We start from the raw sequence: 25,325 nt of genomic DNA, 5'->3' as shown, positions 1-25,325 counted from the left end.
CCAGAATAAAACTCACAATATTGCAGAACTTTAAGACCCATTTAGGCTTACAGGCTCCGAATTTTGCAGCATAATCTTTACTTAATTAACTTCAGTTCATATTAAAATGGATAAAACCCAGCATGGCATTTTAATATCTTTGCATCTGCAATTCAAAGATATTAAAATCTCAGACTTACGTTTATCAATCAATCAGTTAGAAGTCAATCCTACTTTAGATATATAACAGTGGCAGCAACTTTGAAGATAGCAAATTCTTTATTCTATTCACATCTTTAGACTCCTGTCTGGAACAACCTGAACTTCCTCACCAGACTTCTCATACTGGCCTGAAAGATTACTGTCAGTATAATATAATATAAATTATACTGTAATATACACTGACATATCAAAGGAAATAGGATAGGAATTATAGTAGCTAAAGATTGCTGTGCTGATCTGTGTGGTATTCATGTGGGGCTGTGTGAATGTAGATGAGATTTTGGCCAGAGCTGCTTGTTTGTGTTTGCATGGACAATTCTAGCCAGTTGCTGCTGGTTATGATCATTAACAGGCACTGCACTGTCCACTGTGGGTGATAATGCCTTCTATTACTTATTCCCACAACTTTTAAATAGATATGCATACCATATATGCAACACCAACTATCAGACATTGCTTGACCCCACATCGATAATTTATTCTACCTTTTAAGAGCATGTTGAAAACTAGTGTTCAACCTTGCTCACAAGCTGTCCCCTGAGGTAACACTTTATGATCAACTTTCATACCGTTATCCCATGACTTTTTGCATATTGACACGCCTGGTGCTTGAAGCACACCTGTCTCTCCCATACTCAGCTCCACTTGCGATCTCCAGTCTCCGGACTACACTACCCAGAATGCACCACACACTGACATCGCTCCTTCACGCAACCACATGACACTGCACACACACTACCTGAAAGCCAATCACCCATTTATTTTATAGCTGTGTCTCAATTCAGGGGCTGCATCCTTCGAAGGATGCGGTCTACGAAGGTGTGTCCTTTGAAGGATGGGTAGGCTGCAGCGGCTCTACTGAAATGGGACAGTCTACCCTACGGAGTATTTCCTGTTTCCTGTTTGGGATTCTAGATTTGCCACAAAAAAAAGAAAGAAAAGAAGTCAGAGCTGTGAAATGAGCCAGAGATTTTGGTTTTGCTTCAGACCACAAAATACCAAATTAATTAAGTCCAGGTTAATTAACTGTGCAGTTACTTAAATATTTTACATGTGAACGGGTGGAACTGAACATAAGCAAATAAAAGAGCATTTGAAATGAAGTTGGAAAAAAGGGAATACATTAGAATAAAGTATTATTTAGTATATATATATATATATATATATATATATATATATATATATATATATATATAGCATTATGTAGTTTATTGATGTATAAATACTATATATATAAACTAAACAATACTCATAAATAAACTAAATAATACATTAAGACATACACACAGATATATATATATATATATATATATATATATATATATATATTATTTAGTTTATGTAAATAAATATATGTATTTATATATCTATAAACTAAAAACATATAACAACATAAATATGATACTACATATATAAACTAAAAAAAAAATATATATATATATATATATACATATATAAACTAAATAATATAAATTATATAATATATAAATAATATTTATAATATCTATAAGTATTTATATATCTATAAACTACAGAATACAGCCGACTGCTCTGCTGACTCCGCCCTTTTCGCGCTGAAATAAGCCGGCGCGCAATGAATCTTGGGATAATGTAGGCTGTGAAGGATACACCCGGTGCATCCTTCATTTCCGAGGAAAAAAATTCTGCATTTGTCGGCCGCATTCGAAGGAGTCTTTGAAATGGACAGCCTACTCGCGCCGCGGTGATGTAATCGGCCTTCAAATGAGTCCTTTGAAGGATGCAGCCCCTGAATTGAGACACAGCCATTGACTACACCTGTCCCATACAGTATAAAAACACCTCCAATCCACTCACTCCTTGTGGAGTATTGTTCGGCTAACCCCCACTTTTTGACGCGTTTCTGATTATTGTGTTTAGCTCTCTCTTGTGTATCGACCTTGTTTTGTTTTTCTCGTTTACCCTCGTTTACTGTTTTTCCTCTCCTCTGATATTGTCTTGATGTGTATTAACCCTGGACTGTCCTTCTACTCTGTTATGGTTAACCCTTGCTGCTCCTGTCGGCCAGTATTGACCCTGCTTGTTTTCTTACCACGCTTTGTTTTGCCGCTTTATACAATAAATACTGTTTTTTTGTCTCAGCTCGTGTCTGAATTCTGCGTAAATATGACTTATATCTGTTGTATCTGGTTTGTAAGTAAACTACATCCTGTTCTTTTTTTTTCTTTTCTTTTCTTCTTCTTACCTGTTCTTTAGTTGTTGTTTTTTTTGTTCATTTTTAATCACTACTGTCTAATACATTGCTTATAATCTTCCCAAATAAATAAAATAATACGCATTAAAGTCCTTACTGTCCTCTAAAAGTAAAATAAATAAAAAAAAGTGAGGATGAAACCAGATTTGATCGATTTGATAGGAACACTGTCACCTCCCACCAGACAGATTTATGAGGAATGGTTCTGCCATCTCACTCCCACCAGCTAGGAAGAAACAGGTCACAGCAGTTTGTTCCTGCGTTCTATCATTCTATCATAATCCGTACCGCTGAAGGAGCTTGGACGGATTGATGGCAGGAAAGTTCTGCTTTGTGTTCTTTTAATTATGGCTGTGATTAAGAACAGTGCATTCCAGACTGGCATCTAGAACTGTTCTGAGACAAACAGCATGCAAATGTAGAAATGTCTGGCATGCACTGAAGGAGGGAATGGATGCTTTCCAGCTACAGTGAAATGAAGATGGATAACGTGAGCCAAACAACCTGGTAGGAGATGCGCAAGATCTGCGATGGATATGATTACTGGAACTAAAAGGCCTGGACAATGCCTTTATTGTGGCTCTATAGATTGCATCTGTTGATTTTTTCTAACACTGGGGAGAGGGCATGTGTCCAAAGTTGTGAATGTGCGCTGAAGCTGGATGTCACATACTCTTTCACACAGCAAAACCGGCATGCCTGGGGCGAGGTGATTACATGCTTTAAAGAAATGCTCTTCATATCCAGCACAGGCCTGCATTAATATAATTGATTATTCAGAGTCGGGCGCAGCCATTTCCATCAGGGCCGCTTTGATGGGGTGAGAGGGGAAAATCATTAATGCAGCATTGACACAAAAAAAAAGGTAGGCAGAGATGCCCAACACTTTTCGGTGCCGCTCAGGAGGCTGCTGGCTCTGGCTTCACCCCCTCAAAAGGGAGCAGCCTCTTCTTCTAAAACACTTCTATTAGAACTATTGATCTGGGCCAACAATGTACAGGACTTGCATTTAGCATGCAGGCGGGATGCCGAAATAGCAGTACTCTGGGTAAGGGTTGTGTCCCGGCTACTTGTCCGCAAACCGCTGTGTGAGTATGTGTGTGTGTGCTAGTCTCGCTCAAAGCTGAAGTTGTTTCATCAATGTTGAATGGGGTCGCTGCTCGTTGAGAAGAGGACAAGGGGCCTAAAGTCATTGAGTGACAGCGTGGTAATGTTCAGCTCAGGGCACATGCCCGAATGAGCAACCGTCGAGGAAATCTGTTCTTGCAGTAGCTGTGAAAAGGCTGCTGCTGCTTCACCGTGTCCAGGTTAGAAGGTAGAAAAAAAGGTGAGGTAAAGTTCATCCCTGACAGAGCAGAGAAATGTGTCAAAAGGCCTTTAAATGGCTTTACAGCAAGGCCACCTATACAGTGAAACATACAGCTCTACATATAAACAGCACAGCAGCTGTAGTCATTTCATACATTTATACACAATGTAATTGGACTGGAAAGACATGAAAGACACGGGTTAGAGCTTTGAATGTTGTTTAAACCGTAAAAATGAAAAAAAAAAAAAATCTTTTGCGTTTGCGGCTGTTATCATTACATATTCTGTTTCACACAAGAATCAGTACTTAGAGTACTGCAAATAAATGAACACAGAGGACAAGTGGATGAATGCTGCTCATCCCGGGGGTGAATTGCCACGTGAAAGTGAATTAGATTCAATTTTTTTTTTCAAAATATCAAAAAGTCACTGCTCCTCAAAGCTAATTAGAAGCTGTAAATCAACAGAGAGACCTTTTCAAATAAGTGCAATTGTATTTGAATCACCGTTGCCGTGTGCAGAAACAAGTTTTTTTATTCCAACAGGAAAGCGTCGGCCCATTCCGCCAGCTCTGATTCCTGAAAGCACGAGCTTCCTTCAACCAAAATAACCCATACTTTAGCACCCCATGTATTATTGAAAAGGGCTACCGTGATGCAGAAATGCAACTGCAGCATCAGCAGAAGCCAATGCTCGTTCTGTAGAGCTCCCAGAATATATGAAACATAAGATGTGTGATATTGTTAAACTATGCAATAACTCGTTATTCTTTCCATGCAGGGCTGTTTAATTAGTCTCTTGAAGACTTTGAGGGCGTAACAAGTTTTAAATATAACAAAAATAATTCTGACGGGAAAAGAATCCCACGGAATCCTCGCATTTTAAATGTAAAGCATGAAAAGAGGATCTACAAGCAGGTTTAACAATAGAAGAATGGAGATCAGCATGTAAGAAGGCTTAAAGCCAGTCGGCAAAGTCATGCCTTACAGGCTTCTGCAGTACAATAGGCTTACAAGATGAGTTTATATTACACCAGAAAAAATTAAGAAATTGCGGTAAAGTGTGGAATGTACAGGCTTTATATCTGAGCAGAAATTGCTTTTATATTTTTTTATGAAATACAAAGGAAATTCATGCAAAAGTAGTGGTTTCACATTAATGCATTCATCTGAACATTTCCAGAGTTCTTCTAATGGGAGCTCTCCTGAAGGTATAATTATTTATAGTTATATTTATATGAACAGCTTGTTTGTTAAATCGTTTTTTAATGATCTCAAAAAATCAGGTGGGATGGTGATGGGACCCAACAAATCCATAGGCTGAGGAATCTGGAACTGCACAGCACTGTGCACAATGATTTCTTACTATAAAAAAAAGAACGGTTTGACTTGTAAAAGCATCCAAATTAAAAATAAGTAACAAGAATTTTTCATTTTAAAGAAAGTAGTTGAGATCTTGTCAGCTAGACTGAAAAAAAAAAACAAAGCTTGCCTCCAGATTTCTCCTAGATGCCCTTCAGATACTGTGTGAATTTGTTTAGTTCCATCAACAGCTCACCTGATTTAACATCATTAAGCACCAGCTGTTTGGAAACCAGTTGATATGAAGATAACTATAAATAATACTCCCATTAGTAGAAGTCTGGAAGTGTTTAGACGAACATGTTGATATGAAACATGTTTTTTGTTCATTTCTTTTGATTACATGCAATATTACTGTTTTACAGATTTTTTTTTACATTATATAGTACTGTATATACTAGCTGTGGTGCAATATAATACAAAAAAACATATGTGGCAACATTTAAAGACTAATTTATACTTCTGCATCGAACCTATGCTGTGTCCAGTGAGAGTGCGTAATGCAGCCTGTCTGCTCATATCAGCAGCTCTGCGTTGCTCTGCAGTTTAAACCGCGAAGGCGGGAATGTGTGGGCGGAACGAAAGGCCCGCGAACCAATCACAGCTGTGACTGTCCGCGCTGCGTAGTTACATTTCAAGAGAGGTGTGGGTCAAGCTACAGCATAGGGTACACAGCAACTGATTATAAGGCACATTATCAATGAACCTCTATTTTCTGGTCTATTGTCATAAATGAGGGGCTAGTTGTTAATCTACACAGATTTATTTCCTGAAAACTGTTTATTTGGGTGAGTAAAGCTCTTCTATTTGCCTACAGTAAGCTTAGATTTCCAAATTCCAGGTATAGCAGTATTAGCGTTAGCTGGATGTAAATGCTGCCCAACAGCACTACACTGAGAAAGCCTGAGTGCTCTGGTAAGCGAGGGCGATATTAGGTAGTGTTTTGTCCCACATAGCTTGTTTTAGCATGGTAAACACGCAGTCTACAGTCCGACATACTCATCTCAGAGCTAGCACTCAGCGTGGTTAGCATCTTATGCTAATCCTGCTCCAGTCTTGGTGCTGGAGAACTAAACTGCAACTTCTTTTTAACTCTGTACTTCAGCAGAGTGGATTTACTGCTTCTTACAACCTTACTAGTAAAATGAATACATAAGGTGCGTCTGATTATAAGGCGCACTGATGATTTTTGGGAAAATGAAAGGATTTTAAGTGCACCTTATAGTGCGAAAAAGTACAGTACTTGGAAAAAGACAAAAGCACACTGCAAGGGTTAAAAGAATTATCTACATGTTTAAATAGGATAGACCAAAGAAAATGACTGATACAAGAGTTACAGATACTACATCTGTGACCCTTTTATACACTAGGCCTGTCTCGATAATTGGGTTTTTGACTTACACAGTATGAACATTACCTCAATCATTTTTGCCGACCTTGATATCACCCATGGTGATTTTTCTTACACATGAAAATACTTCACCAGTCACACAATGACAAATGCATTAATTACACCCTCCATACACACAGAATGAACTGTGGTAGGTGAAGAATAGTTAGTATACCTCTCCATGTTGTTGTTAGTCAAAAGTTCTCTGCTGTTTGAAACGCTGCGATTGCATTATTATGCTATTTTATTATCATGTGGCATATGACCAGCGTAACAATTAAATGGTATTAAAATTACAATAATATTGTTTATTGCAATTATTTCTTGGACAATATGTTGTGCAATAAAAATGCAGACTTGTCAATGATGACAGAACACATTTATATGAGGATAAGGATATATGCCTCTATATAATGTTATGTATTTCTTTTAAATTTTATTTGTATAGAGTAGTAGTGGGTGTCTGTTGGCTATGCCTATTGTAGCATATTGGATTTGTTCAGGGATGAAGAAAAAAAACAACAACAACAATGTATTCTAATAAAAAGCTGCCACATTTTAATTTAAAAAGATGTGGTAAGTTCTACATTTAGGAACAAAAAGCATTAATTTATCATTTATCTCAAAAAGACAACATGGACTGTGACTTAAAAAACAAACAAACACAAGCACATTTCTTATACAGAACAGACATAAAATAGTGAATAAAAAAAACAGAATATAGCAAAGAGGTCAGCACTAGTTATAACACTTCATTTCACAATTTTTGTTGTTAAAAAGTTTTGTGAGACATTTTGTGAATTTGCATATCATGCAGCCTGGTTCTCCTGAATAAAACTGAGTTCTTAAGAATTCCATATGGCTTTGGGGTAATCCAGTCAGAGTTTTAATGAGAGGCTGCGTGGCTAAAGAGGCCCCAGGCCAGCTAGCAGTGCAGACAGCCTAGGAAAGAAGCACATCATCAGCTCCACAGGAACAACAACACATTTCTACAGTTCGCAACAGTCATGACACAGATATATCTCCTCTTCTGCCAGCGGAGTATAGTGCACCTGTTTTGGGAATCAGTTCACAGTTACAGTTTAATGGAAGAACAAAAAAAAAAGAACAACAAAAAAACACAATTGCCCTCAATCTGGCCTACACTGTCATTTACTGTACATACACTGCACTGTGGCACCCATTCTGGATGGACTAATAACAGAACGATCACAAACACATTTTGTATCACAGCGTACATGGAACCGCACAGCAGGATAGTTAGTAAGTGTTGTATTAATGCCAGGATTTGTATTTTTTTTTGTCCTGAGCGTGAACTACAGCAAATTCCATTTCCCTGCTTTAATACCATAAAGATGAAAGATGAAAACAAGCACAAGAGACATAATTAGCAGATTGTGTGCCAAACATGACTAATTTTGGAGAAATGCAGCAAAGTAAAGCAGACAAAATGAAGATTAGAGCTGTGCATTCTCTACTAAAACCTAATCATCACATATATGCGTGAACCTGAAACCTGACAGAAGTCGTAAGTAATAGGCAAATAAAGAGCTCGAGCTTGATTTCATATACAATGCCCCATAGTCTCATTGGCTGGGGATTTGAAAAGGGAAAAGAATGGCGTGTCAGATAAAATATATGGCTTGAGATTGCTATCTCAAACATTTCCGAATGAGATGCCAAAGAAAATGGAGGATGATTTGAGGAGCAATTCATCTTGTCACTCTGTCACTATCCGTTTGCATAATACTGCATGGAGATGTACCAAAAAAAGAGGGCTGACAAAAAAAAATTCAACCTTCAAAGTCTTTAGAGATGCAAAACACAAACAGCACACACAACACAGACAGGAGGGAGAGATTAAACAGGCTGCTGCAGTCTGGTCAGTAGGGGGCGAACTTCTGGCGCTCTGATTTTTTGATGGTGGCCGAGGTCGGGATCTTTGTGGTGTACGAGGCGAGGCCCGAGGTGGCGGCGTGCACGGCCAGCAGGGGCACGGTTTTCATGCCAAGCAGACTGGAGACCGGGAGGGCGTAGTGGGAGCTGGGGATGGAGGGCATAGCCTGAGGGGAGTGGACGTTAATGGCAGAGGGGGGAGCGGCCAGCATGGCCATGGAGGAAGGGGTGGAGGTGGAGGCGGGAGTGGCGGACTGTGGGAAACTCAGGCTGAGGTCAAAAGGGTTGCCGGAAGAAGAGGTGGAGGCGGCCTGGATGCTGAGTTTAGCCATCTCTAAACTGCAAACACACTCACAAACACACACACACGCAATATACAAACACACACACACACACACACACATACCAACACCACAGCGAAGAAGGGAAGAAGGAGGGGGTTAGGGGTGTGTTTAATAGAGTAGTTGCGGGAAACAAGAGAGGTGGATGTGGAATGGGGGAAGTGAGACAAATGAAAAAAGAAGAATCAATAAAGGGAAATGTTACGTGCTACAAGGAACAAACCATTAAAAAAGGGTTTCACATGCCTTGATGAGTATTAATAAAGCTGAGGAGTGCCAAAAACGGGTGGGATTGAACAAAAAGGACACAGATTATGCTAAATCTGGTTTATTCTACCTGTTTCATTTGTAAAAAAATTATAACATCATGTTAAGCTAAGAATGATCCATTTTACCAGCTGTGTAAAAAGCTTTGTAAAAATCTGCTGTTATGCTAAGTCTGGCCTATAATAAACTATATGGACAAACGTATTGGTGCACAATGCTTATTCTGAAATGAAGAGTATTAAAAATAGTTTATCCCGCTTTTGTTGGAGTAACTGTCTCTACTGTCCAAGCGGACGTCTTTCTATGAGATTCTGGAGCACTGCTATGAGAATTTGACTGCATCCAGTAATTAGAGCCGTTTGTTAGATAGATAGATATAGATAAAGATGTTGGATGATCACCACCTCACCTCATCACTAGCTCCCTAATGCATCTCAAAAGCATTGGATTCAGAACCATTTATCATTCCAGAGAACACAGTTCCACTGCTCCACAGCTCAATGCTGGGGGATTTATACCTCTCTAGCCCACACCTGGCATTAGGCATGGTGCCAACAGCTCTGAGTGTATCTGCTCCAGATAGATTCTTATTCTATTTGCAATATTTCATAGAGGTACTAGCCAGGCTATGTGTGTGTGTTTGTGGGTGTCCATGTATTTGTCTCTCTGTCAGCATTTGTATCTGGGTGCAACTGCAGCTGAACTGCATTCATCAAAAGGAGGAGTGTCCACAAACATTTGGACATACTGTATAGTGTGGTAAGGGAGTTATATGAGCAGAAAGTCATCGTCCTATCAGGCTACGTTTGGCTCATTATACCAAAAACATGTGTAAACAGTCAACCTCCTGTTATGCTAAATCTGGCCTATTATACGAGCTACATGTGTAGGAGTCAGAAGGTTGTGTATGGCCTGTCAGAAGGATCTCTTACCTGGCACTGATGAGGTACTGGGCCAGGCTAATGCTGGCCGGGGACCCGCTGATGGTGACGTGGCGCACAGCCGAACCATCTGTGGCCCCAGCTATCTTGATCTGGGCTCCAGACATCTGGCGAATCTCATTGATCTTAGTGCCCTGTCTGCCAATAATGCAGCCTATGAGCTGAGAGGAGATGACAGGGTGAGCAGCAGACAGCATCTGTATGATTTAGTTGGCACGTCGCAATTCTAAATAGGCTGAAGCGCAATCTTAATTAAAGTTCACAGAATATCCCTATAGATTCCTGTAGATAAAAACATGTCTGGTTATATATATATATATATATATATATATATATATATATATATATATATATATATATATATATATATATATATATATATATATATAAATAACTCCTGCTGCATTAGAATCCTAACACTGTCACTGCTGCCCAATATTCAATGACAATGTTCATTTACTTTGAATGAGTGATGAAAGGTGCACTGACCACAGTGACAGCATCAGTGAAAATTGACAATGACGGAAACTTTAATAACCACTCAAATTTACAGATGTTTTTAGAATGTCTCTGATCCACCAATAAATGTCAGCAACAGAATGGAGCATTCTATCTTAATATATTATAGGCTAATTAGCAGCTTTAAATTCATATTGATTCTCCAATTACTTGTACTGTATTTTTTGCACTATAAGGCACACTTAAAATACTTTCATTTTCCCAAAAACCAACAGTGCGCTTTATAATCCGGCTAGCGGTTAGCTGCCTATGCTAATGCTGCTGCACCCAGCCTTAGTTGAAATCTGGAAATCTAAGCTGTAATCTAACTGGAAATTACTGGTAGAATTCATACAAAAGGCGCACTGGATTAAAAGGCGGACTGACACTTTTTGGGTGCACCTATAGTATGAAAAATATTGTAATATAAATAACAAAGTACATAAGGTTTCTTTAATGGCCTATCCATGTATTTCATGTAATATAACTGCATCAAGAAAACTTACATCGTTAGGAATGGTCAGCTCTTGAGAACTTGCTGCAACACAGGCATCCAGACCTATGTGGGAAAACAGGGGGGAAACAACTCAATGTAACAGTAATTGTTATGTTTACATCAACTGAACTGACTGAATAAATATAGAATTCATAATTCATTCATTGGTCTACAAGAAACTCTCTACTCTACCTGTGATAGAATTATGAATAAGCTTATGATAATCCTGAGCTAATTTAACATGTAAAGGCAGCAGGGCCATGCTAGATGAGTCATGAATGAGTTCTGATTAAATTGTGAGGGCTCTGTGCCTTCTAAATAAAAAAAAGCATCACAGGCGTCTACTCGATGACAGCCTGTCACAGTGTAGTGCCTTTTTTCTTAACGGTAATCGTGCTTGGCCTACAGCAGTGTCTGCGTCTTCACTGCCGAGAACGTGGTGTGTACTGGGGTGTGAAAGGGTTGTGGGCTGGAGGGCATGCTGGTGGAACTGAACAGGTTAGAGGGAGTGGTGTGGAGGTACGCATGGAGCAACACGGGAGGAGATAAGAAAACGAATAAATGGATGAACGAAAGCCGGGTAGAGGTGGAACACCTGTTTTTGATGCAGAGTTAACAGACGAGGACGGGGGTGGCACGTATACATCACAAAGCCTCCACAATGCTGTCATTCAACTGATAAGTCCTCGCGACAGACGACAATGAGCAAAAAGTCACCTGAGCCGTCAGCCGGTGTCAGACCGCAGAGTGCGCAGCATAAGGTAGGCTTTCTGACACATACAGTACTGTGACTTCGGTTGCCTTACCATGACATCGATTTTCCTTCCCTTTCCTCAGACCGCATAAGTAGAACTCAGTGATGGTGAACACAAGAGGAGAGAGAGGATAGGACAGAATGGAAATTGGGAGAGTGAGAGAGAGAAAGGTAAAGATAGACGTTGAGAATGAGAGGAGAGAAAGAGAGCGAGATTGACAGATTGGACAGGCAGAAAGAGCAAGAGACAGACACAAAAGATGTAGACAAAGACAGACAGAACGATGGAGGGTAGAGACAGACTTTCCTGGGAGTTTTCGGGTACGTACCAGGGAAGGTAGGGTTGCTCTGCCCAAGGGAGGTAAGGGGGATATGCTGCATAGCCAACTGGTGAAGCTTGGTCAACTGCGGGGCAGGAAGGGAGGTTAGAACTGGCCAATCAAATGGAATTAATTCAGAGGAAAACTGACAGATCTACAGACAATACAAAGCCAATCTTTCAGACTCAATTACAATTAGATCTGTTATCGGGGATCGTTAGGACTCACCCCATTATAAGCTGACAGTATAATGACAGTACATATATCTGATTCTATTAACACATTTGTTTATGATACACTTGAGGGGGGGGGGGGGGAGGGTATGAAGAAACAAAGGAGGAAAAGGTGTTAGTAAACACTAAGCATTAGTCATTCAAATGCAATGAATGAATGATTCTGGATGAGAAATCAGTGTTTTACCGCTGCTGTATTATATAATATATATGTGTGTGTGTGTGTGCTCACAGACTAAGCTGTTTTATCAGTACTGATAGGAGAAGGGCATTGACATGTGTGTTGGGATACAGTGGGAGAGGTTGTGGTGATGGTGTGGTGGTGGTGGTGGTAGTAGTAATGGTGGAGAAGGCAGGAGGTGGCTGGGGGAAGTGAGGTAGTGACCGAATGGAATAGATGACCAACAGCTCTGATAAGGCAGCAGCATTGGCACTCACGTCTTGAGGGGGAATGGCGTACTGTCCAGGAATAGCAAAGGCCTGTGGGAAAGAAAACACCTTCAGGCTGAATGGAATTGAATGAATTACAAATATATACTGAATATGGTTTCTGCTTTTCAATTGGAGAGTAAGATGACCAACCACTTCTCACTTCACAGTGTAACCACAAGGGGTCACTGTATGAATATATTAGACACTAGGTCCACCCTACTGACCCATTCAATGTTTAAAAAAAAATGGGGCCTGAACATTTTGAAGCTTTAGAACATTTTTCATCTCAAAACTAAAATATAATTATCTACCTTAATTCTCCATTACACACAAACTAAAGACTACTTTTACACTTTACATCCTATTTTTAATTTTATTGTATTTATATGTATCGTTATATTTTATCCTTTTGTAACTTTGTGTATTATACATACCTGCTTCTGGATGTGTAGAATTTCCCCTCGGGGATCAATAAAGTATCTATCTATCTATCTATCTATCTATCTATCTATCTATCTATCTATCTATCTATCTATCTATCTATCTATCTATCTATCTATCTATCTATCTATCTATCTATCTATCTATCTATCTATCTATCTATCTATCTAATGCAATCTCCCACATTTCAGAGAGTTATATACAGTCCATACAGTATAAAAGTCATCATTGCTTCATCACACATGTAGCCTCTCAAACAAATCACTACCAGTGAAGATGTTCTGAACTAAAGGTCAAAGCATGATGAACAAACTCCTCATCTTTATGTCTTATTTTACACAGAGATTGCAGTAGATAAATTCTGATAATTCCCAATTACAGGTAAACAAATGATCCTAATTGCAATGTAAATGCAACAAAGATTTTATTTAAGTAGGTTCTGTCCATTTATTGCGACTTCTTTCTAATAGACAAATTCTACTGATCGATTTTTAATGATGTATTTCTGTTGGCCCATTTGTAATCGGGCATTTCTACTGGTCCATTACTAATAGACCTAATTACTAATTTCTGTTGGTCCATTTTCCATGAAATATACAATATGCAGAGTCAATATAAAAGGCAGCTGGCATTTTAAAATGTGTAAAGAATTACAGGTTAAATTATATTTTAGACCCTTGGACTTGATGAACTTGGTACTGAATAACCACAGCAAGGGTTAGGTTAAAAATAGGAGCGGCAAAGGGTATTTTGAACATAGAAGATCCAGTTTTGGTTCAGTGAAGAAAGATATTTTTCTGGATTTTGGCCCGCAGTCCACATGAAAACACAATTTATAGTTATGTTGTGTGGATGGAAAAAACAAAGCTATGCGAAAACACATTTGTTAGATTGCATGCATGACTAAATCTCATATATCTCCATATTTTCTATATAGTGCATTAAATTAACACTAGATTTCAGATTTTAGAAATTCTGTTCTATTACAAATACAGCTCTGAAACAATTAAGAGACCACTTCAGTTTCTGAATCAGTTTCTCTGATTTTCCCATTTTTGGTACATGTTTCAGCAAAGTTAACATTATTGTTTAATTCTATAAACTACAGACTACACTTCTCCTAAATTCCAAATAAAAATATCGTTATTTAGAGCATTTATTTGCAGAAAATGAGAAATGTCTGAAATAATAAAAAAGATGCAGAGCTTTCAAACCTTAAATAATAAAGTTTTCATGCATCTTGGCATGTTCTCCTCCACCAGTCTTACACACTGCTTTTATATAACCATATGCCACTCCTAGTGCAAAAATTCAAACAGTTCAGCTTGGTTTGATGGCTTGTGATCATCCATCTTCCTCCTATTCTTATATTATATTCCAGAGGTTTTCAATTTGGTAAAATCAAAGAAACTATTGCCTCATGAGGGCTTGCATGCTTATGCAAGAGTTTTCATCTCTGTATGGAGGGAAATATGTTCAAATATTAAACATTTTTTGGAACCTACCGGTAGTGTTAATTTTAAGATTAGGAGGAATGCAGGTGAACTGGATATTTAGTTAAATGTAAGTTAAAGGTAATTAACATATTAATCACCTAAAATCTACTATCTAAATAAAGTATTGCCTAGAATTCAGTAGAATACAATGGAAAAGAACAGAACGCTAAGGATCTCCGACTCTCAAAAACCCTGCCGACACTCTTTCCCACTCTGATTAGACCCGACAGTCCTGGATCAGTAATTCAGCCGAGCCACACAGAGCAACTCTTATCTGCATGTGTGAGAGCACTGAAGCACTCGGCTGGCCTGTGTGGTGACTATATTACTGATGAGATCTGAAAGCAAGATTTATTCAGTCACACTGATCTCAATGCAATCATTAGCCTAAATATCCACACTCGTAACTCCCCAGTGAGGGTGCAGCTATGCAATCATTAATGTTTAAGTGGAGTCACTGAATCCATAACATGGTGCTTTTCCTAACTTAACACGACTGCAGCTCTGAGGGAGTCAGTGTGAGGACTGTGGGATGGTTGAAGTACTCACAGGAGCTGTATGTGGCTGAGATAAGATTGTAGCGTTGCCACCAGAGGAAGGTTTAGGCCGATAAGGAATCGTCGCTCCCTTAGGTGGTGACTGCACAAAGAGGACAAAATAAAGTCGTCAAGCGTTCGCTCAGTATGTGACAGAGAGTGCACTTTCTCTGTGCACTGTATGCATTTCTGCTCTCATGACAACATTTACAGTACAAAGCACAAAGAGTGAGAAGGCTGAAATGTGACTAAGCTGGTGGGAGGCCCCAGAGTGCTGGTAGATGAATTAGGTAAGACAGAAACCTCTGAAACAGGCTGAATATAATGAAATGGAATTCAAATGAAGCATGTAGTCTGGGAAAAATTACAATATATTACATACATCCCACACTGTGATAAAGCTGGAGCACTGGGGAAATCAACCATAGGCATCTGTGAGCTATAGCAATTAGATTTACAATTACAAACACTTACACACACATTTACACAAATGCACAGAAACACGCACCTCCAGCATTACGGTGCAGATGTGCCTCACACACTGTGTGATGGCATGAGGAGTTCCCGAGATGGTCACCGCTCTCTCGGTAGACTCTGGCAGTAGGTCTCCAGCTACCTGCACCTGTGCACCCGTGGTCTGACACATACACACAAAAACACACACACGCACACACACACGAACATTTGCTAATGCAACCCAGCCACAGAAGGAACCAAGGATCGGAAATAAAGAATGAAGAAAATTAGCATTCTGACCAAACAACACAAATAATGGCTTGGCATGTTTCGCTGTTTCTCTCAGCACAGCCATACGAGTAGAATTACATTATTATCTTAATACACCAGTAATTCACCAATATGCCTTTTCATTATTCAGAGCACGAATGCACAACGACATTGAAAACAGCAGCTCAGAGCAAGTTTTCAATTGACATTGTTGTGACGCGAGCAGTTATTTAGGCCAACCTATTTGGATACTGTATATAAATATGAATCTATTTGGGCCTTGGAGGGTCATCCTGTCCTAGACATTCAAAGCAACCGGGAATTCAACCAACCAGTTCAGCCGCCACAGCCCTGAATAGAGAGGACAGCTAAATTTACTCAGTGAAATCCATGAGCAGAGGGAGAATTCTTCTAGCAAAGACCACTGTCTTTCTGTCAGAAGGCAACAAAATGAAGAAAGCGATGCTGCTTCCGGAGTTAATGTGACTCCGGCTTTGCTTTTTATTCTTAGTGAAGAGCATGATGGTCATATAATTGCAGAAACGAAGATATGCCCAGTGTCTGGAACAGAAGCCAAAGGGGATGGAGAATGGCTGTGCTGGAGTCTAAATGGAGCAGCTCTTAGCTCATGAATACAAAAGTTCTGTGTTGATGAGAACAATTAATCACACTGAGCCAGAGCAAACAAAGAACTCCAAGTGTTAAACAAATCACCACGCTATGAATCATTTGGGACTCCCACAGACCTTCATAACTCTCATTCTCGTTAATCTGTTTGCAACCAGATAAAGGTTCATATCTACCTCTCTGATCTCTTTAATTTTGGAGCCTCCTTTGCCGATAAGTGAGCCGCACTGACTGGCAGGGAACACAAGTCTCAGAGTTACAGGGGGTCTGCTTGTCACTGTGCTGTTGACCATGGACACCAGGATATCCTGCAATAGAGAAGCAGCAATATTCATTCATTCCTTCATTAGAACTCATCTGCTACACAATGTGATAGTATCTATGTTTAAAGCACAAAAAACATCTAATTAAAACTGATGCTCATTTTAGAATGACTGGGGAATGACTGAGCGAGGTGACTGAGGAAGAAAATTAATTTACAGCACAAACCCACTGAGGCCAGCGCACCACGCATTTCACATTACACATATCAATAGTTTCCAAACACTGCACGATGGAGGATCCCTTTTTAATTTCAATAAGTCTTAATAAGTTCCTCTTTCAAAAAAGGTTTTCATCCTTGGTGCAATGATTACCAAAGCATTACAGCAGAATGAAGTTAATTGCACATAATGATGTTTTTCAGCATAATATGACAAACCTCCTCAAACTTCTCTGCAATCATGGCGAAAGCTTTGAAGATGACCTCAGAGGGGCCAGTGATGGTGACGATGCGCTCCGGGCTGGAGCCATCGGAAATATTAATTCGAGCTCCGCTCTGTAATAACAGAAAAGGAACATAAATGAGTTACGGGCTTCATTCCAGCACTGATTATGAGGGCTTCATTCAAAACAGTGAAAGCAGCACTCGTACTTCACAGGTATTCAGTTCGGGCTCCTTATGTTTGGCCTTGTTTTAACGTTCATTTTTTCTATGTAATTCAGATTAAAAACCAATTTCAGCCAGCTAACAAACTGCAGTAATATAACATGGAAATATTTCTGCAATACTTACTTCCTCTCTCATTTTCTTGACCGTTTCCCCTTTCTGAGAACCAAGCAGAGGTAGTTATTAATAAGACCACATGCTCAACATACAAAGCAACATAAAGTAAAATGACATTTAGCTAGCTTTTAAACCAATAAATGGTATTAAAGGGAGGCTACCTATATTTGCAGTATACATACCTTCCCAATGATACTGCCCACCTCCTACAAAAGAATTGAAAGAGGTCAATAAACAGGAACTATATGTGTCAGAATCGTAATGCATTTTGGAGTTATGCACAGCATTAGGTAGGGTCTATGGGCTAACTAGGCCTTTTCTCTCAGTGGTAAATATTGGAAAGTGAACGAGCAAACGTGATATTTATTTTTAAAATATTAATTAAATAAAAACTTAATTGCAAGTTCCCACTAACATGCAGAGAACAATATTTACAACATACAACAATAAAACAGGAAATATACAATTAACGTAAACAATATACACAACAACTTACACAATTGACATATAAAATTGCATACGCCGGAGCCCGAGCAGAACTCTCAGATCATCAGGAACTGGTCAGTTAGTGCTGCCTAAAGTAAAAACTAAACATGGTGAGGCAGCGTTTAGCTACTACGCTGCTCTTAAATGGAACCAGTTAACAGAGAGCATGAGAAGAGCACCAACACTAAAAACTTTTAAATCCAGACTGAAAACCTACATGTTTGATCAGGCCTTTAGCTCAGCTTAAAACACTGCAGCTCCACACACTGTTATTCTGTAACGGCACTTTTGTATCATGTTTTATTCATGCTTTATTCTTATTTTATTTTTATTTTTAATTCCTTGTTGTTCTTTTACATGTTTTTAATTTTACTTCTCTTTGTTTTAATCATGTTTAAATCAATCATGCTTTATTCTTATTTTAGTTTTTATTTCCATTTTTACTGTTATTCTTTTACATTTTTTTTTTATTTGACTATTCTGTGTATTTTCTAATTTGTAAAGCACTTTGAATGACCGTTGTGTATGAAAGGTGCTATATAAATAAACTTGCCTTGCCTTGCCTTGCACTGTAGATGTAAGGTAAAATATAACTGAATATATAGATATAACAATGCTATATTACATGTGCAGATATCTAGAGTATGTGTGTAGAAGTGTAGAGATAGTCCAGTAGGTGACAGGGTAACTATGAGTAAAGTGTATGGTACAGAATGAGCTGTGTGAAGTGTGAAGTAAACTAACAAGGTAAAAAAAAATTCAATTTGACAAATTACTACTGTCATGTGCTTTTTAATACAATAGACTGAGCACAGAATCCTCTTAGATTTTGTGTAGACCAAAATTTCATAAAGCAATAATACAACAAACATACTAATCTTTCTGGAAAAGTGTTTCATTCCTATTTCATGTGATATTGAGACACTTTCTGCCCATTACAATTTCAAAATATCGACTCAGTTGAGTGTAAAGATAATTTCATTCATTAGCATAAAGAAGGCAAGGCCAATGTGTCTGGTATTAATTAATAGGTGATATAAACTATTCAGTATATGCCCTAGTCAGGGCTTAAGGCTGGGGAAAGTGCCAGTACTTCCCCTATTTACATATAGAGCTGCAGCAGTTCTCTGACTGGAAAAAGCCTGCCTCTCTCCAAAATTAAATGAAGTTTCTGACTGGATTATTACTCGGAGAATGTCTAGCTTATGTCCCACCATCAGCTAAAATAGAGATTCTGATTGGTTGTGCCTCTGGGTTTGACTCTTGGTTTGTTGACCTAGCTGATGTAGATGCATTTAACTTGTTGACCAATAGTCACAGCGGGAAGGCGTGGCTTAAACAGATGTATTTACTCACGTAAAATTCTGAATATTGTATTGTAACAATATTTGTTGTACCAGCAGCTTGTGAGAAGTAACAATACACAAAATAAATGTTTTGGTGTGTTAAGAGTAAAATGTAGAATACCGGTACTGCATGCTGTTACTGTGTGTTTGTACACTATATAGTGGGAGTTTAACACATTTTTTTATTTGGAACAATTTTATTAAAATAAGCTTAAAATCACACTAACACTGGATGTATCTGTATTTAAATTGTATTTAAATTGTGTTAAAAAGCACATGACAGTAGTAATTTGTCAAATTGAGTTTTTTTTTTTTTTTTTACCTTGTTAGTTTACTTCGCACTTCACACTGCACCTATCAGACTTTCTTTAGGTAAAAAAATATTATACCTTATTATTATACTGTCCAATGGCACAGTTCACTGTTTTTCCAATAGTAAACGACACTGCAGTTTTTTATATCAATATAAAAAAAGAAGTACCATGCCAACCCTTGTGCTTACATAAAAAATAATAATAAACATTTATGCATTTAATGGCTACAGTAAGTTTCCATCCTAAAAAGTAATAACTGATTTTTAATCTTGGACGTGTCAAAAGTCTGCATAAAATGATTTATACTTCCAGCCCAGTATTTACAATTTATTGAAACAGCTCATAAACATTTATAACATAGGGGTTTACCAGTCTCACCTTTCCGTGCATTAGCAGGCGGATGGTGAGGGTGACATTTAGCCCTCCCCCAGACAAGCCGCCCTCCTTCTCATTCATATTCATACTCCTTGATGATCCGGACACTTCACGCTTTCAGACAGACAGGCTCTGCGCGGACAACCAGATAAGGATGTTAGCAATTCAGTACAGAACACACAGTACCGAGCGCTATTCAACAAGGAGCCTCTGCAATTCCAAGCTCTACATACTTGATTACTTCAATAACCCACAGCTACAATAACTGTATCTCTGGAAATATTCATTTAGTTCTCACAAAGATACTCATTTCCAATTTTGCTGTGTCCATTATGTCACTTTTGTTCCCGCTGGAAGTGGCTGGGGACAGTGGAGTTCAGCGCTGTCCCCGATTGGAGCCACACGTAGGTGCCTGCTATTGGTTATGCTTTAATTGAACTGATGTGACGGGGTTTGATAAGACCCAACAGGAGTCACTTGTTCTCTGCTGGCACTGAGGATCAAGTGATGTCTGTGTGACCATGTCTAACAAGATTTTGCTAATTTATCTGTAAGTAAGCACAATGCTGGCCTGTTCCCTGCATTCCTGTGTCTCTGTGTATAGCCCAAATTCAGGCGAGAATTCACATTTTTCTATTTCTGAGACTCTGTGATAAGCGTGGCAAGGTCATGGGGTGAAAATGAAAAAGGACTCGTGTTAGCTCTCCAGACGCGTCTGATCCTTTGAAGGTCTTCTGTGAATATCTTATGCAGTTGTAGTTATTGTGCAGTTTTGCTCTGATAATGGGTCCTGTGCCTGATCTTTGCCTAATGAGGCCCTGCAGCTCACACAATGAGTTTCATTAGGAATTCTAGGTGGCCCAGAATAATAATTCCACTGCACTTAGCGCCTGCACTCTTCTTTCAGTGTCTCGCAATACCTCACCTCTATTTCACTGTTTTTCAGATACTTACATAAGGTTTGAGGAGCAGAAACAGCTCTCTCTGTCGCCATTGCACACACAAAAAAAACTGACAGCACTGATAATAAAGACAAAAGAAGACAGAAATGTTGGATTAGGATTAGGATTCAACAAAAATACGACATATCACAATTTTCTTCAACAAACATTTATAATCTGTAATAAACAGTAAGAAAAAAACTAAAAAATAAAAAAACTCTTACAATATTTCAGTTTTTAGTTGTCTCTATTATCCAGAGTCTACCAAATGATGCTGATCATTATTAACAACACACAGATCAATATCAATAATAAGGCTAACAATAGACCCAAATGATTACGAGCCGTCTGCAGCAAAGTAAAACGTCTGGTCTTTTATTGGTCTTCCCTTCTCTGTTGTTTCATCAGGTAAATGCATCAAACAAACAGCAACTGCCTTTGACTAATCCTATAGGCCAGGATTTATTTGACTAATGCTAAAACCCTTTTGACCCATTTCTGTCTCCTCAAGCTTGTCAGCAGGCCCCCAGGTCCTTAGAACCTCTCTGTCATGTTCCAACAAAACACTAACAAGCTCAGGACACATATGCACTATTTTTGTTTACTCACAGATCAGATGAACAATGAAAAAAGGGCAAAAAGACTAACTGTCATGTGTTGCGTTGTTTTACACTTTAAACTCCAGCAAAAAGAACAAGCATTGTCAATTAAATCAAACCAAGTCAGAATTTACAGTGCAGTCTTTAATTATATTCAGACGAGGTTCAGTGAATTCCAGAGCATACTTCCTGAGAGTCTAATTCTTCTTAGATTTGCATATCAGTTATCAGTTCCTATCAGCTGCATATTTGGAGTTTAGTTTAGGCTTTTTTAAAAATGGTACTGCCTTTTGCTATCTTTCATTGTTGTTTTGTCATTTGTCATTGCTATACATTTAAATGATTAATAATGCGTATACAACAGCGCAGATGGTGAAAACGAGTAATACTGGAAACATGTAATCCGTAATCCCTCCATGTCCAAAAACAATAAATAACAAGAGACTGAGGAGGAACACATTTAGATTGTTCTGTGTGAGTACGCATGTTTACTTGAAATATTTACAATATTGTAATTCATGAACAAATAAATTAATCTTAGCCTCTTTTTTTTTCTTTCTCAAGTTTCTAAAGCTTAAAACAACTTGGGTAATATATATATTCCCATGAGAGCACAATCCAGACAGGTTAAATGCGTAACTAAGCCTATTTGTCCCAGTTTGGAAAACGTGACATGTAGCTTTGGTACAAGTTAGCAAACTGACCTGCTGAGTAGCTAGAGGTTGCTACAGTAGGTTGGTGTCAGTCCCTCTTGTCCTCCTTGTCTCTCCAACAATGTGCATGAGTGTGTGAGTCTCCAGTGGCTGTATGGTCCGGGTAATGAAGAATTGCCCTCCTTTGTTGTCAGTTGTATTCAGAGAATGGACAGATGGCCTTGTGCCCGTAGCTCTCTGCCCGACTGAGACTAGCTTTACTGTTTTTTTTCCCCCTCTGGCTTAGCCTCTGATAAGCTCATACAGCAGGGCAAGCGAGCTTGGAGTCCCTCACTTTGCCTAATGCTCCCACAGTTAGTGTTGTGACAGTAGAGGTTCATCAGGAGGTTCATCAGGAGATTCTCTAAAGCAGTAAAAAGAGCAAAACAAGTTGTTAAGTGACTCCAACAGGTATGCTAACTTAGATTCTGTGGCAAAACATTCATGGCTGTGCTTATCATGTGACACTACATAAAGCACAGGCAGATGCTACAGATGACTACTCTAAAATAGGCCCATCCAATAGACACACTAAATCACTAAACTTCTGAAAACGATGGTAGATATTTAACAGTTAAGGGAAAGTAAAATACCAGTATTTTACTTCGATTGTCATCACGGTCATCTCCAAACTGATTGTGTCAAATCATTTTGGATGGGAAGACACAGCGCTTCAGCTCCAGCAGTCTGTCACCCCCTCCCCCAAACCCCAGCATCTACTTCTGCTAATGAGGCCAAAGCTCTGCGAAAACAATGTAGGCCTTTAACAGAAAGAGATGCATTCAGTTCGGCAGCCAAATTATGAAGTGAGCGAATCAGTGGAGCAGAAGTGGCATATTTAATTACTGCCTGCTGTTTGGGATGGCTAGGAACGATGGTCACACTCAGATTCCCTCCTTCTCACTTTAAACTCTTAAGACCATTGCATAAAATGAGGGGCTTAATGAAATGCTAATCTGGGTATGTTTTAAAAGGCTCCGCTTTGTATTATAATCATGGCCTGGCTCAAGACTATCACTTCCAAAAGCTTCATATCTCTCTCCTTCTCTCAAATAATTCAGCACATATCAATCATAAAACAGCTGAAGTGAGCTAAGGCGAAAATTAGTCTGTACTTGCTTTAATCGTACATCCTGCTTTAAGATATCCTGTGACGTGGATCTTCCAAAGTGACACAAACTATTAAATGTACTTATGTAACATTAAAGCAAATTTCTACTTTCTCGAACATTTTCTTTTTTTTATGTGTTTATTGAAAAGGAAACATACAAGTTACTTCTTTACAAATTATTCACATCAGTTTGTATTGTTGACAAGATGCACCTTAAAAGTATAATGTCCAGTCTTATATTATGCATAGACGTAAAAATACACAGATACACATACATACTCACATACACATATGCACATATGAACACACATAGTCACATATATACATATATACAGCTCTGGAAAAAAAATAAGAGGCCACTTAAAAATGATGAGTTTTATAGTTTTTCCCAATTGAAAATAGGATATAATCAAGAGGAAGATGGACGAACACAAGCAATCAAACCAAACTGAACTGCTTGAATTTTTGCACCAGGAGTGGCATAAAGTTATCCAAAAGACTGGTCTGAAAGCTCTGCATCTTTATTGTTATTTCAGCCATTTCTCATTTTCTGTGAATAAATGCTCTAAATTACTATTTTTATTTGGAATTTGGGAGAATTGCTGTCCATAGTTTATAGAATAAAACAAAAATGTTTATTTTACTCAAACATAAACCTATACATAGCAATATCAGAGAAACTGATTCAGAAACTGAAGAGTTTTTTTTTCCAGAGTTGTATATATATATATATATATATATATATATATATATATATATATATGCACACATACATACTTTCATATACCTTCATATCTCCTCAACATTCAATACTTACAGTTACTATAATATTACAGTTTATGTACTTCCTAAGTGTTAAACTATTTACAGGGTTTGAGGGAGATTACAGTCAGTATCCTATAAAACAAATACGTTGGGGTATCTCTAACATTTTCAAATGAAAATGCTTTTGATAATAATAATGCAATACCGCTTTGGGGAAGAGGGTTTGGGATGCCAGACCTCACTCTTACAGAAGTGTCATGGGCCAAATTCAACAAAATGCTGACAAATGATGGTGTCTAGATGATGATCCCCAGCAAGAGCTTGCAATGTAGCAGATGATTAAAATATGAGTTGGACCTTTTCTGTAACCCCAATTATTACGTGCAGAGATGTGTAATCTTTTCCTGTAATATTTCACTTACAACCCCAAATCAGAAAAGTTGGAAGAGTTTGAAACATAAAATAAAATAAAATAAATAAATAAATGTTTCATGTTTTGGCTAGTCAACTTTATTGAATTGTTACTAAAATTATCAAAACCAATGAGAATATAGTGTTTAGGGTGCTATTTTGTACTATTCTCCTGCCATATTCCTTAGGTGTGCAACAGTACATGGTTGTTACTGTGTCACAGGGTTTTTTAATTCTCCACAAGTTCCCTATTGGGACAGGTAAGGACTATATATTTGACTGTAGTCGCACCCCTGTAATGTGTGCAGCATGTAGTTTTGCATTGACTTGTTCAAAAAAGCAGCATATATTACTCTCTTAATGTACTTTTCTGGTTTCTGCCACTAGTGCTGCCACTATGATCAGGAGATCGCTGGTTCGAATCCTGTTCATGTATCTTGGCATCGGCTACCGGAGCCCCGACAGAGCACAATTGGCGTTACTCTTTCTGGGTGGGTAGATGGCGCTCTCTCCCCACATCACTCCAAAGGGTGATGTCCGCACCAATAGTCTGTGAGCTGATGCATCAGAACCGAGTCGCTGCGTTTTTTTTTCCCAAGTGCGCTGTGATGTTACTCAGCAATTCTGCATGAGCAACAGTTCAAAAAAAGTGGTGGCTGACTTCACATGTGTCGGAGGAGGCATGTGCTAGTCTTCACCTTCCTGGTGTTAGGGCATCACTAGTGACAGGGGGAGTCCTAATG

General features: G+C 38.6%; 1 protein-coding gene across 3 annotated transcripts; it reads right to left on the bottom strand.

The window, feature by feature from the left end:
* Positions 1-7,028: 7,028 nt before the first annotated feature.
* zgc:110045 (PCBP_like_KH domain-containing protein) lies at positions 7,029-22,657 on the bottom strand. Of its 3 annotated transcripts, none has more exons than XM_022684842.2 (14): positions 22,308-22,657; positions 21,018-21,083; positions 20,067-20,195; positions 17,725-17,748; positions 17,552-17,584; positions 17,198-17,314; positions 16,674-16,805; positions 15,653-15,781; positions 15,158-15,247; positions 12,678-12,719; positions 12,016-12,091; positions 10,943-10,995; positions 9,930-10,099; positions 7,029-8,728 (listed from the first exon to the last, which is right to left on the bottom strand). In XM_022684842.2, exons 3-14 carry the CDS (start codon positions 20,148-20,150, stop codon positions 8,377-8,379), a joined length of 1,302 nt encoding a protein of 433 aa, XP_022540563.2. In that variant the 5' UTR covers positions 20,151-20,195; positions 21,018-21,083; positions 22,308-22,657; the 3' UTR covers positions 7,029-8,376. The 3 variants fall into 3 exon arrangements, with proteins under 3 accessions (XP_022540563.2, XP_022540564.2, XP_022540565.1); XM_022684843.2 differs by lacking the exon at positions 7,029-8,728 and adding an exon at positions 8,735-8,996; XM_022684844.2 differs by lacking the exons at positions 7,029-8,728; positions 12,016-12,091 and having other exon boundaries at positions 9,970-10,099.
* Positions 22,658-25,325: the final 2,668 nt, after the last annotated feature.

This window comes from Astyanax mexicanus, chromosome 7, assembly GCF_023375975.1.
Source record: "Astyanax mexicanus isolate ESR-SI-001 chromosome 7, AstMex3_surface, whole genome shotgun sequence".
In the NCBI taxonomy this organism is placed as follows: Eukaryota; Metazoa; Chordata; class Actinopteri; order Characiformes; family Acestrorhamphidae; genus Astyanax; species Astyanax mexicanus.
Note: the sequence above shows the minus strand (reverse complement) of the source record. Positions and strands in the feature narration are given on the sequence as shown.

Bases quoted from the DNA above. Each gene is read 5' to 3' on its own strand.
- zgc:110045 (XM_022684842.2), bottom strand. From the start codon at position 20,150: ATGAATATGAATGAGAAGGAGGGCGGCTTGTCTGGGGGAGGGCTAAAT. The intron at 12,720-15,157 runs GTGAGTACTTCA...TCTTTCCCACAG, and splicing joins CTCAGCCACATACAGCTCCT to GCCTTTGCTATTCCTGGACA. The intron at 8,729-9,929 runs GTAAGAGATCCT...GTGTGTTTGCAG, and splicing joins CAGTACCTCATCAGTGCCAG to TTTAGAGATGGCTAAACTCA.